Source organism: Thamnophis sirtalis, unplaced genomic scaffold (genome assembly GCF_051295495.1).
Source record: "Thamnophis sirtalis isolate CommonGarterSnake01/CBP01778 unplaced genomic scaffold, rThaSir2_p1.2 scaffold_14, whole genome shotgun sequence".
Classification (NCBI taxonomy): Eukaryota; Metazoa; Chordata; class Lepidosauria; order Squamata; family Natricidae; genus Thamnophis; species Thamnophis sirtalis.
The window spans coordinates 37,681,996-37,696,541 of record NW_028261394.1 but is presented as its reverse complement, the minus strand read 5'-3'; the positions used below and the strand labels follow the sequence as shown (position 1 = coordinate 37,696,541).

General features: G+C 43.2%; 1 protein-coding gene across 1 annotated transcript in view; it reads right to left on the bottom strand.

Moving 5' to 3' along the window:
• Nucleotides 1–14,546, bottom strand: part of SLC7A10 (solute carrier family 7 member 10) — a 41,196-nt gene that overhangs the window by 12,611 nt on the left and 14,039 nt on the right. Inside the window, exons 2-3 of the mRNA XM_087728705.1 lie at nucleotides 5,683–5,887; nucleotides 677–828 (exon numbers count right to left, since the gene is read on the bottom strand). Coding sequence (XP_087584831.1) covers nucleotides 677–828; nucleotides 5,683–5,887 — 357 coding nt within the window. The remainder of the gene's footprint in view (nucleotides 1–676; nucleotides 829–5,682; nucleotides 5,888–14,546) is intronic.

Here is a 14,546-nt window from a genome sequence, read left to right as displayed (position 1 = left end):
GCGTGATTAGGTTTAAGGTAAGGATTACGGTAAGGCTAAGGGTAAGTGTTAGGTTTAGGGTTAGGGTTAGGGTTAGGGTTAGGTTTAGGGTTAGGGTTAGGTTCAGGGTTAGGTTCAGGGTTAGGTTTAGGGTTAGGGTTAGGGTTAGGTTTAGGGTTAGGTTTAGGGTTAGGTTTAGGGTTAAGGTTAGGTTTAGGGTTAGGTTTAGGGTTAGGTTTAGGGTTAGGTTCAGGGTTAGGTTTAGGTTTAGGTTTAGGTTTAGGGTTAGGGTTAGGGTTAGGGTTAGGTTCAGGGTTAGGTTCAGGGTTAGGTTTAGGGTTAGGTTTAAGGTTAGGTTCAGGGTTAGGTTTAGGTTTAGGTTTAGGTTTAGGGTTAGGGTTAGGTTTAGGGTTAGGGTTAGGGTTAGGTTTAGGTTTAGGATTAGGTTTAGAGCGTGCTTCTGTCGGCGCGCTGTTGTCGGTGCGCGTCTGCGCTGATTCGTTGGCGCTATTTTGAACTCGCGGTTTTCTCACCGCGGTTTCTTCGGCGCGCTTTTGTTAAGCACGCATTTGTCGGTGAACCATTACTTGGAACACTGACAATAAACCGACTCTGAGGCAAGTGAGTTCCTTTGATAGCTCTGAGCCCAATGATAGCCTTAGAAGATAAAGAAAACCAATGAGAAATCCATACTTACATAAACACACCATGGAGAGGACTCGTGAAGCTTTGTAGGGTGGGATGCAATTGGGAAATACTGGCTGTAGCACATAGTTGGAAAAGGTCAATGCAATAACAGCCAGGCTGGTTGGGTACATAATAAGGACTGCACTCCATAGCAGCAGAAACCTGCAACCAATAGAAACAATTCAAGATATCTCGTTGAGACTAGATTGCTGGGCAGAACATCATGTACGGGGCCAAGTATTATAGAGAGAGACTGAGAGGAAAGGAGTAGAGGGGGATTCTGTTTCTCATTTGATTTCAACCCACTGTATGAAGAAGGGCAATCAAAACCAGGAGTTAAGTGAGTCATCAGCAGAGGTGGGTTCCTACCAGTTCGCACCTATTCGGTAGAACCGGTTCGTCAAATCTACCGAACCGGTTAGAAGAGGTTCCACCAGTGGACCCGGAAAGCAGGCCACACCTACAGAAGAGGTTCCAAAAAAATTTGAAACCCACCCCTGGTCCTTGGATATGATTATTCTAGACTATCATGCTCCTATTTATAAAACTCAGTGCCTCTGTGAAAGGTATGGATGACTCCTGCGTTTGTGGTGCAATCAGAACATTGCGTGTGTTGAAGTTGTTTTAACGCAAACCAAAGATGCCTTTTAAAAAACAAGTTTACATCATATTCTTATGCATGCCAGTGCTGTGTGTGAGGTAATTGAAGGTGGTTCTGACAAGTGTCATCGGCATCTTCATATCCGGTCACATGGGCGGCAAGCCACTCCCATCCGGTCACATAGGCAGCAAGCCACTCCCACAAAGGAGGCCACACCCACAGAGTAGGTTCGAACAATTTTTGAAACCCACCACTGGTCATCAGCCTAGAGTCCTTATGCTCCCACAGTCAACATTCAACCCCTCTCGAATTCCACTGATTCTTATCTAGCGTCAATTCAGTGTTGAATGTAGTCAACTAGATTTTTATGTGTAGAATTGAGCAATAAATTCACTGCAACCTTGGCATCATATTGTCCCGATTCTTCACACCTGGTACTGTGCTTTCCACTGTTTAAATGGGGATTTTGAACACTTTATAAGGCTACTGAAAAACAACACGGCAGAGCAACCCGTGAGGGACATGTTCTCAAAAGGCATCAGAAAAGATCATTTGCTAGGACCGAGTAACAGGGGCTAACCCCTGGAGAGCACTGGACTGGGAGGCCAATGGGAGAGGTAATGTAGTGTTGTAATTGTACACTCCACAGCCCATCCTTTTCTTTCTTTTTGCACATGTCACAATGCTCACAAAAAAGGAGCAGGGCTTTGAACCTTCAATTATTATTATTGTTATTAATTTGTATAAGTTGGTCATCCGACTGCAGTGGATTCTGCAGTGACCCCCTGACCTCCTTTTCCTCTGCCCGCTGTTGCAATTGGATCATTTCTCTAGATAGATCATATGCCTGTGGTTATTGATAAGAGATTCCTACGTTTCCAATTGTTGCCACATTTGCTCCTTGCAGTAATAAACATCGGTACCTCACTAAAATGTCTATGCCTTCCACCTTTGGAACTGCATCTGGACTCAAGGCGGCGGAAGTGATATTCCCTTATGTGTTTCAATCAACGAGAGCCGAGGTGGCGCAGTGGTTAGGGTGCAGTACTGCAGGCCACTTCAGCTGACTGTTATCTGCAGTTCAGCGGTTCTAATCTCACCGGCTCAAGGTTGACTCAGCCTTCCATCCTTCCGAGGTGGGTGAAATGAGGACCCTGACTGTGGGGGCAATATGCTGACTCTGTAAACCCGCTTAGAGAGGGCTGAAAGCCCTATGAAGCGGTATATAAGTCTAACTGCTATTGCTATTGCTATTGCTCTAATGGTCACCCAAAAGGTGCACCACAGTTAAACTATTCCTTCCATTGTCCATCACAGGAAAACAATATATACCAGCATTTCGCTTTTGGAATTTGCTATTGCAAGGTTGTCTGAAATGGTGTAGGGTTTCTTGCTTGGGTGGGGGGGTTAGACTGGAAGACCTCCAAGGTCCCTTCTAACTCTGTTATTCTGCAGGAGTCAATCTGGGTCGGTCACCAGGACCAGCGGTTTTGTCTTCTGAGCTTTCGGGCTTGTGATGGAGCCCATCTTCACAGAACGTCTCTCCAGTGGCTAAAAGAAGTTATCTGAGTATGGGCTCCAGAATGAATCTGAAAGCTCGGAAGACAAAACCTCTGGTCCCAGATTGGATCCTGTAACAATCCTGGGACTCATATATTAACCTTCATTCATGTGTTATTCTGTAAGATGTGATGGCGAAGGCCAGTAACTTAGTAGGCTGTTATCAACAACAACAAAAACATTTTTCGAAATGGCCATCAGATCATTAGTATTTCTTATACAGTAATTAACACGCTCTGATGCTAACGAGTTCTACTCCCCCTCCCTACCCGAAAAGAATTCTGTTCCAATTGCCAGTTGCCTTATATTAACATGCTCTGATGCTAAGGAGTTAGACATTCTACTTCCCCTCCCCATCTGAAAAGAATTCTGTTCCAACTGCCAGTTGCCTCACATTCCATTACCTCAGTTCAAACTGGTGAACAATCTACTCCTTCATTCAGGAGTGGTTTGGGGCTCCTTACAGTAATAAACATCGGTACCTCACTAAAATGTCTATGCCTTCCATCTATGGAACTGCGTCTGCGCTCAAGGCGGCGGGAGCGATATTCCCTTATGTGTTCCAATCAACAGCCACCACTGAGCCAAGGGATTGTGTCCCAAATTCCTCCTGCATAGTCCAATCACATAGCCCGATCCAGCTAGTCTGTTAATATTAGTGGAACTTCCTTATTCAGATCCAGTAACCCATGAATAATAAATAAACCACCAGGTTTTCCCATTTATTATTCCTGGAGCAAGTCGCCTAACATTAGCATAGTTGCCCCCAAGTTACACATTTTCTGAGCTCCATTACAAATCAAATGGAAAAGTTTCCCCCCTTTTTATTAGAGCCCATGTTTCTCTGGACCACTTATTTCGAAGTTTGAAAAGATGATTTATATTTCTGAAGCGTTTAGAAACCCGCAAAGCCCATTTAACTGGGAGAAAATGCTCGCGTACCCCAAGAGCAACTACAGCTCTCGCCGAAAATAGATTTGAGTCTCGCACTGCAAGAAAAACACGGCCCTGTAAAGAAAAGCAAGATTAAGGGATCTCCCATTTGAATTATGTTTGGCTGAAGGATGGAGTTAATTCCTCCATAAAGCTGAATTTTCAAATGCTGCAGATTTCAGGTTTTATATCTCCGTTTAATACCCTTGATTCGGTCCCTTCCTTTGCTGCAATAAACATTGATTTCTAGACAGGTCTGAGCTTTGGAATTTATCAGATGTTGCAGGAATAAAACCTTCCTTTTGGTTGCGTTTGTCATTTAATCCCGGAGCTCGCAAGCAATCTTCCCCAAAGGCAATTTGGCTTATTGTGCCCCTATAAATACAAGTTAGGTCCTGCTTATCTATCAGCACAGGCCTGCCCTCCCTTCCTCTACAAATCCAATCTTTATGCAGATGTTTTCTGCTTGTCTGCACAAAACCAGCGCTCCGATTCTGCTGTAGTCATCTTTCACAGTCCATCAGATAGCAATTCAATATATGTTCTTGTTTTAAAAATGGATGCCTGGGGATGCTACTGAATCATGGGCCATAATAAGTTTGGTTGAAAGCTTGGGTCCTCAACTGGAGAACCCTGATGCTGGGGTCCCTCAAAAAGTTGCGGTGAAATTGGAATGTAAGTTTGAAAGAAGAGAGGAATAGTTCATATACCACTGGTTCAAATGCCCCTTATAGATGCCTCTACTCAGAGTAAAGGTTAGTCAGTTTTTTTTTGCCATATTGTCACGTTAAATTGCAGCTCAGAAAATTTATTGCTCAAGCCTATACCCTAGAATCTAGTCAACTAAAGATCAATAGTAAATTTTTGCCAGATAAGTTTGAGTTTGAGTTTCATTTTATTTATATGCCGCCCTATTCTCGGCGGGACTCAGGGCGGCGCACAAACCCAAGGAGGGGAAGGGAAAAACACAAAAACTACAAAAGTACAGGGTATTTAAAAACAACCAACAGCCACACGATTCGAGAGGGGAAGGGAACTCATCGACCCCAGGCCTGCCAACACAGCCAGGTTTTAACGGCTTTTCGGAAGGCCTGGAGAGAGGTGAGGGTCCGAATCTCTGCGGGGAGTTCGTTTCAAAGGGCCAGAGCCGCCACAGAGAAGGCCCTCCCCCGGGTAGTAGCCAGATGACATTGGCTGGTAGACGGGACCTGGAGGAGGCCTGCTCTGTGTGATCTAATGGGTCTTTGGGAGGTAATTGGCAGCAGGCAGTCTCTCAAGTACCCAGGTCCAATACCATGAAGGGCTTTATAAGTGATGACTAGCACCTTGAAGCGTATCCGGAGACTAATCGGTAACCAGTGCAGCTCGTGGAGGATAGGTGTAACACAATCGCTTGCGCGGCTGCATTCTGGACGAGCTGAAGTCTCTGAATGCTCTTCAAGGGCTGCCCCATAAGGGTGAACGGAATTCAAGAGGAGTTGGAGTTGGACCATTTGTGGGAACATAACGACTCCAGGCTGATGATTCACTTAACTCCACCTCTCCCCACCTCTCCTACATATGGGAATCCTTTAAGAAAATCAACAGAGGATACAATATAAGACACTGCAATGTATTTATTTCATAATAATTGTGAATTGTGGGGGGGAAGGTTTTCCTTAGTTTTGTTCCTATGTCAACAACCCCATGAAAGAGATGGCTTTTGGAGGAGATGTTTGAAGCCACCAGTGGGTTCCAAGGTCAAATAAGGACTCAATCCCAAATCAGTTCCTAGTTCTATATAAGAAATATTATGCTTCACGGGCATGTTGTGGCTCAGACTTGCTCAGTGAGAAGAACAAAGGAAATACAATGCACAGCTGTGATTTTAAACCCTTGGGTGACAACATTGCTCTCCACCCTGATCCCAAAGACACACTTACCCAGCTAATCCACCGAAAATCTCAGTGACGTAGGAATAGTCGCCTCCTGATTTAGGGATGGTAACTCCTAATTCAGCGTAACAGAGGGAACCAAGTGCTGAGATCCCACCTCCAAGTATCCATATTATGAGTGCGAGTCCCACTGATCCAGAATGCTCAAGAACTCCTTTGGGTGAAATAAAGATGCCAGAACCAATAATATTACCTAAAAGAGACAAAAGGTGAAAAGATATGGTTAATATTCGCGGTCTGCACCAAGTAGACCTTGTTTGACCTCAAAAAAGCAGACCTTGTCTGACCAAGTAAGAATCATTTACTTGGACAGGAGACCATCTTGGAAGATATCAATGACCTCTCCATTGCAGCTGAGAAAACAATAACGGATGAAGAATAGGAGTTGCAGGAATTGGGTATGTCTAATTCAGGGGTTGACAACCTTAAACACTCAAAGAGCCACAAAGGTCCTAACCGGAAGCCCCTCTTTCAATTCTGGAGCTGACCGGAAGTGCGGTTCCCCCACCATAGAGTCTCCTCCTAACACGGTATCCTTTTACCTCAGGGACGTGCAGTCAGGGGAGGCAGGGGAGGCAGGGCCTCACCACTGTCATCATGAAAAGAAAATAAAAATTAAAAGGAAAAAGGCTGAGCTAGTTGCTGCCAGAGTCACAGTGGATGACTCTGCTTGGTGCTTAACTGTTGAAAAAAGCCTCTTAAAAAAGTGCCCTTTGCAGGAGGAGGCGGGAGAACCACGTGCCTCCTTTAGTCTATCTTTATGATCACTTGAGCAGAGTTAAGCAAGGGTTAAAAGCCGAAAAATTCCTTATGTAGATGAGGCACTTGGTTCTCTTGTCTCCTCCTGTAGAGGGTGTTTTTTTAGAGGCTTTTTTAAAACAGTTAAGCAGAGTCATCCATTGGGGATTCTGGCAGCAGCTAACCCAGCCTGACCTCAGCAGCTCTTGCCTTTTTCCTTTTACATTTTTACATTTTCATCATGGCAGACAAGAGCAGAGTTGAAATCCTCTGGGACACAGCTGGAAAAGGTATGTGGGTCGGAGAAAGGAATTCAAAATTATTGTAATTTGTAAGTAATTTTTTATTGTAAGTAATTTGTGTGTGTGTGTGTGTTTGTTTATTTCTTTACTTCACTCAAACAAACTCTCTCAATTTGAAAGCTGCACCGGGGCTTCGGGGGGCTTTTGGAAAGCCCCTCCCCCCCGAAGCCCCGCCGCTGGCAGACATAGGACAGCTTTTGCCCACTTGCCTCATCAGCCATAAACCTCACCGCATGTCACTGCCTGTCCTAACTGAAAGCCTTATCAATTGCGGATCCGACCAGTGCTGCAGGGAGCTGCAGCAGAGGGATGAAAAAGCCACATGCGGCTCCAGAGCTGTGGGTTGCTGGCCCCTCGTCTAGTTAAAGAAGGAGCAGAGGTGACATTATAGCAGTGTTCCAATATTTGAAAGGCTGCCACAAAGAAGAGGGGGAAGGTCAACTTATTTTCCAAAGCAACAGAAGGCAAGGCAAGAAAGCGTGGATGGAAACTAATCAAGGAGAGAAGTAACTTAGAACTGAGGAGAAATTTCCCAACAGTGAGAATAATTAACCAGTTACAACTTGCCCTCAGAAGTTGTAACTACTCCACCAATGGAGGTTTTTAAAAAGAGGCTTGGCAGCCACTTCTCTGGCATGGCATAAGGTCTCCTGTTTGAGCAGGGGATTGGACTTGAAGACCTCCAAGGTCCCTTCCAATTCTTGCTACTCTGTTAAGCCTGTGTTGCATCCTGATTAGCACTTGAGTTTGACCCAAGGAAGGCTTGACTTCCAATTTCACTTCTTTATAGGATTTTGTGGGCCAAATTCACATGTAACGGCAGGCCAGATGGGTTGAGAAAAAATCCTTCCACTCCCCCCCATGTGTCAAAAAGAAATAAACCCATGTGCCTACAACTATCAAAAGGTTGTCTGCCTCTTAGTGTAATGTGTAACCTATTATGTTTATCTCATTTCACGGCTGCGTCTGTTCTTGGTCATCATTTGTGCCAACAACACCCTTCTAAAACTTGGCAAGTTCATATGCCTTAGACATTATCCTGAGCCAATAAAGGATTCTGCTCATTTGCTTGCAGGCTCCATGTAAGACCTTCAATTATATGCAAGTGTTAGACTGAATTATTTCCCCTTCAGCGTGTTAGAGATGAAAATAGGATTTGGTTGGCACCCTATTCGTCTTTTACTTAGTGCAAGTAAAAACCCTGTGTTTCCAAAAACCACCTTTTCTAAACTATTTGAAGAAGAATAAACAAATATCATATGGGACCATTAAGCCACCACCTCCTAAAACCTGGATCCATGAAACTAAAATGTGTAAGAAATCCAAATTATTAAAGTAATAATTAAAAAAAAACTCAAAACCCAAGACCACCGGTGGTGGCATTCTAGCACTAGCAATAGCAGTTAGACTTATATACCGCTTCATAGGGCTTTCAGCCCTCTCTAAGCGGTTTACAGAATCAGCATATCGCCCCCACAGTCTGGGTCCTCATTTCACCCATCTCGGAAGGATGGAAGGCTGAGTCAACCTTGAGCCGGTGAGATTAGAACCGCTGAACTGCAGATAACAGTCAGCTGAAGTGGCCTGCAGTACTGCACCCTAACCACTGTGCCACCTCGGCTCATTCTACTGGTTCAGGCAAACTGGTCTGTAGTGGAAATTGCGCGTGGCCACGCCCACCACCCCAGCTCTACGGCATCCCATTTAGGCCCTTTTTTAGGCAAAGCAGATACACAGAAGGCGGAGCGCATGGGTGGATGCGCTCACATTTGTGAACCGTTAGAGAAGGTAAGTGATTACCACCCCTGAGGAGCAGAGTTATTTAAAGACAATTTAAGCCCTGGTGAGAACACTATTTAGAAATAAGCTGAGGGTTAGCTCATTCTTCCAATCAAAACCTTTTAAAAACTGAGTTTCCAAGTCTTGCTTAAAAGCCAGAGTTAAGGAATGAAACGTCTTTGGAGCCACCATGGAAAAGACCCTGTCAATAATTCCCATAAATAGATTTGGGTAACAGATGTTACAGCTCAAGTTCATAAAAATATAAAGATAAAAAATATAAGATAAAGGTTCCACTCATACATATGTGCTAGTCGTTCCCGACTCTAGGGGGCAATGCTCATCTCCATTTCTAAGCCGAGGAGCCAGCGCTGTCTGAAGACATCTCAGTGGTCATGTGGCCGGCATGACTAAACGCCAAAGGTACATGGAATGCTGTTACCTTCCCATCAAAGGTGGTCTCTATTTTTCTACTTGCATTTTTTAACTTGCTTTCGAACTGCTAGGTTGGCAAAAGCTGGGACAAGTAACGGGAGCTCACTCCATAAGGTGGCGGTAGGGATTCGAACCGCTGAACTGCCATCCTTTCTGATCGACAAGCTCAGCGCCCTAGCCACTGAGCCACCACGTCCCTCATAAAAATATAACTGACCCTTAAATGTATATATTCTTTATACCATTGTCTGTGAAGTACAATTGATGGCCATCGCAAACGACTGATAACCACTGATGCTTTTTGAAAGGAAATCCCAGGTCAGCAATAAATAAGAAAATACTCAACACAATCCACTATTCCTGCTCTCCCCCAAGGACAAAACAATGTACAATCAGAACTACATCAAGGAGACCATAAAAAAGGGTTCTAAAGAGAATTTTAATCTTGTAGCTAAATGACTTCTTTGGCAAAGACGTTAGGCTCGGCCAAAGGAGAGTCTAATTAACATTCAGAAGAACTTTCTCAAAGGAAGACGGTCACCTTGGTCAGAATGCTAAACTAGTCAGAGAAAACCTGACATTTCCAGAGCGTAGGGCAAGGGCAGCAATGCGGAATAAGTAGGATTCTGAAAACAGAAACAAGAGATGGACCAACAGGTTCGGATGTTTCTTTTCAAGGTCATGGGTTATGCAAGGAGATGCTAAGGAAGCATGAGAAGACTTGGCTAACCCAGTGGTCGGCATCCTTAAATGCTCAAAGAGCCATTTGGACCCGTTTCCCGCAGAAAAGAAAACACCGGGAGCCACAAAACCTTTCCCGTGCCCGACTATTTCCTGAGCGCCCACAGAACTACCGTACGTATTTGAATCCTCCGGGACTGGGCGGCCTATAAATCGTACCAAATCGTACCAATAAATTAAAAGTTCTGTTTTCTTTTGAAACTTTTCCTTTCTTGGATTTCTCTGTGGTTGGCCTACCGGGGGGTGTGGGGGTGTCAAAAAACTCAATAAATCGTTTGACGGCGGGTGTTGCACATTGGAAGTTGTGACACATATTTAGAGCGACAGGGAGCCGCAGCAGAGGGATGAAAGAGCCACATGCGGCTCCAGAGCCATGGGTTAATTAATCCCTTGGCTAGCCCAACAACGGTCTTATAGTAAAATCGTATTATCGTTGAAGCTAAGTGAAAAATATGCAATCTCCTTTTCTAATTTTATTTGTATCCTGTTTGTTGCCCCTAGGGCAGCAACTCCTAATTGGAGGGGAAAAAATTCAGTTAAGAGTCACTCAACAGGAGAAAGTCAAACATCAAAGGCAGCAAGAAGATAAGCAGAAAAATTATCATGATTCTGAGCCTTCTCAATGAAAAGCTGGCAGGTTCACCATCTTTCATGTATTGCTAAAGAGAGAACGCTAGGTCAAAAGAATGAAGCATCTTTGACCATCTTCTAGTGGCTGGTTGACATGGTTTCATTAATTATGGTTATTGAAGAAGCCACACTTGGTCTACATGCTTGCTAAGCCATTTATCATGGGTAGCAGAGGTGGGTTCCTACCAGTTCGCACCAGTTCGGTAGAATCGGTTCGTCAAATCTACCGAACCGGTTAGAAGAGGTTCCACCAGTGGACCCGGAAAGCAGGCCACATCTACAGAAGAGGTTCCAAATTTTTTTGAAACCCACCACTGACAGACAGACAGACAGACAGACACACACACACATAGAGAGAGAGAGAGACAGAGAGATAGACATACAGACTTACGCAGACAGAGAAAGAGAAAGAGAAAGAAAGGAAGAAATAAATAAAGAAAAAAAGAAAAAAGAAAGAAAAAGTGAGAGAGAGATGAAAGAAAAAAAGGAAAAATGGACAGAGAGCGAAAAAGAAGGAAAGAGAGAGAGAGAGAGAGAGAGAGAGAGAGAGAACACATGGCCGGCAAGCCATTCCCACCGGGGTCACATGGCCGGCAAGCCACTCCCACAAAGGAGGCCACACCCACAGAGTAAGTTCGAGAATTTTTTGAAACCCACCACTGATGGGTAACTACAAAGAAATTGTGCTATGGCTTAGCAGGATGCATGTCTATAGTACAATGAAAAGGTTAGTATTTTCCTGAGGAACATCAAGTTGAACAATGAAGCTTTTGAACAGCAGCAAGGAAACCCAATTGTTGTTGTTAATTGCAAAGTTGTGTCCGACCCATTGCGACCCCATGTCCTCTACCATCCTCTGAAGTCCATTTAAACTCACGCTGACACCTTCGGTGACTCCATCCAGCCACCTCATTCTCTGCCATCCCTTTCTTCTTTTGCCCTCAATCTTTCCCAGCATTAGGTCCTTCTCCAGTGAGTCCTTCCTGCTCATTAAGTGGCCCATATTCCACATGAAACAGAGATATTTGAGGCTAAGTTTCCATCTTCTAAATAAGATTGATTGATTATCAAAATGGTGTCAACTATTACCAACTATAAATAAGCCTGTCTATTCCTAAATATAATTCCTAGGAAAATGGAATCTAATGTTTGTTATGGCTTGATGTTGATAAAAAAATTAGTTGACATAAGCTGCCAAGCTAGCACCCAAAATCATAGTATAATTGGAGTTTGCAAACTATGCTTGTCCTAAGCCACTCTTTGCCATGACAAACCATAGCTCCACCTTAGATATTCAAGAATTTTGAGCAGGCAAGAAATGTGTCAGACATTATAAAGCAGTGTCTCTCAACCTTGGCCACTTGAAGATGTCTGGACTTCAACTCCCAGAATTCCCCAGCCAGCATTCGCTGGCTGGGGAATTCTGGGAGTTGAAGTCCAGACATCTTCAAGTAGCCAAGGTCGAGAAACACTGTTATAAAGCCTATATAGCTTTAGACACATTTGTTCATTTGTTTTAATCAGAATTTAGCTTTGTATCCCCAACAGTCTCCGTTGTTGATTATAACCGACCGACCAACCAAAAATAAAGCAAAAATCTTTTCTTTCCTCAAAAATACTTCGCTAATTTTCTCCATGGCCAAGATAGGTGGGTATGGGTAGAACTGGCAAACACAGCAGTTGGACATATTTGATCTTAAAGAAAGCCCTTTTTGTTCCCAATGATTTTGAGAAATTCCATGGTAAATCATCCCAGACCCAGTCATTCATCTGACAGCATGACCCTCTGTAACACTGCCAAGGTGAAGAAGACCTTAGATGATCTCCCACATGCCCGATTGTCCTATACAGTATAGCCACTTACATTTAATATAATTAGAACTTCAGAAAAAACAATTGCTACCAACCTGCCTTCCATTGAGGACCTGTATACTGCACCAGTCAAAAAGAGGACTGTGACCCCCTCCATCCTGGGCATAAATGGTTTCAACTCCTACCCTCAAAATGAGGCTATAGAGCACTGCACACCAAGACAACTAGACACAAGGACAGTTTTTTCCTGAATGCCATCACTCTAGTTAACAACTAAATCCCACAACACTGTCAAACTGTTTACTAAGTCTACATTACTATCAGAGGTGGGTTCCTGCCACTTTGCACCAGTTCGGTAGAACCGGTTCGTCAAATCTACCGAACCGGTTAGAAGCGGTTCTACCAGTGGACCCGGAAAGCAGGCCACATCTACAGAAGAGGTTCCAAAATTTTTTGAAACCCACCACTCTCTCTCTCTCTTTCTCTCTCTCTCTCTCTCTCTCTCTCACACACACACACACACATACACAGATAGACAGACTCACACAGAGAGAAAGAGAAAGAGAAAGAAAGGAAGAAATAAAGAAAGAAAAAAGAAAAAAAGAAAGAAAAGTGAGAGAGAGATGAAAGAAAAAAAGGAAAAAGGGACACCGAGACAAAAGGAAGGAGAGAGAGAGAGAGAGAGAGAGAGAGAGAGAGAGAGAGAGAGAGAGAGAGAGAGAGAAAACACATGGCCGGCAAGCCACTCCCACCAGGTCACATGGCCGGCAAGCCACTCTCACAAAGGAGGCCACACCTACAGAGTAGATTCGAAAAGTTTTTGAAACCCACCACTGATTACTATTAATCTTCTCATCGTTCCTATCACCCATTTCCTCCCACTTATGCCTGTAACTTTGTGGCTTGTATCCTTATGATTTATATTGATATTGCTTGTTTCCTGATTATTTGTACCCTGTGACTATCATTAAGTGTTGTACCTTATGATTTGTGATGAATGTATCTTTTCTTTTTATGGACACTGAGAGCATCTGCACCAAATTCCTCGTGTGTCCAATCACACTTGGCCAATTCTAATAAGATGTTTCAGCGAGTGATACTTGGTTGGGGAAAAGAGAACATAACTTAGCTTGAGTTTAGTGGTGTTCATGTTCTTTAGTTTCATTGAATAAGCATGGGATATTTTTTTAAAATTAAGACATCCTTCAGCTACAGCTTGGAATGATAGCCTTCGCCCTGGTGATTTCTGAAGCATTTTCACCAGAGTATTTAAAATGTAACTTATACCATATCAGACAGCTAAATAGTGTGTGTCTTCTGTCAGGAAAAAAAAAAACTCACTGAGCAAACCTATTCAGATGCTAAAGTTTAGGACACAGGACGATGGCAGAGAAGGGCGAGAATGTGTTCTTTGTGGAGATTCAACAATAACTAACACAGTGTTTCTCAACCTTGGCAACTTGAAGATGTCCGGACTTCAACTCCCAGAAATCCCCAGCCAGCATTCGCTGGCTGGGGGATTCTGGGAGTTGAAGTCCGGACATCTTCAAGTTGCCAAGGTTGAGAAACACTGAACTAATATTTAATAAGTACATTCAAACTTGCAGCCTGGTCCATTGTGAGGGAAGGGATAAATTGAAGTGCAGTAAATGTGGTAGACTGAATTTTCCTATTTCTGCATCTATAAACTGCTTTGGAAAAATCGGTTCTGGTTGAGCTCCATCCAACCAGAACTTTGGTTCTGCTAATATCCAATTTCTGTGCCCTTGAAAACCCAGACGAAACAAAAATCAACCCCAACAATCACAGCTGGATTGCTGTATCTTTTCTTTTATGTACCTTCAAAATGATGTTATAGAGCATTGCACACCAAATCAACAAGACACAAGAACAGGTTTTCCCCGAACGCCATCCCTCTGCTTAAGAGCTAATTCTCATAACACTGTCAAATAATTTACTATAGTCTTTACTAAGACTGTATTACTATTATTCTTCTCATCCTTCCTAGTACCTATCTCTTCCCATTTATGACTGTAACCATGTTGCTTGTATCTTTACAATTTAAATTGTTTTATTTGTTTCCTAGTACAATTTGATTGCTTATTCGTAACCTATGACTATCACTAAGTGTTGTATCTTATGATTCTTGATGAATGTATTCTATTTTATTTTTCTTTATGTACACTGAGAGCATATGCTCCAAAGACAAATTCCTTGTGTGTCCAATTACACTTGGCCAATAACGAATTCTATTCTATTCTATTCTATTCTATTCTATTCTATTCTATTCTATTCTATTCTATTCTATTCTATTCTATTCTATTCTATTCCATTCCATTCCATTTCTCTTCTCTTCTATTCTACACAGTTCTTAAATAACACCTTCCTTTTGCTATAGGTCATCGTTCATTCTTC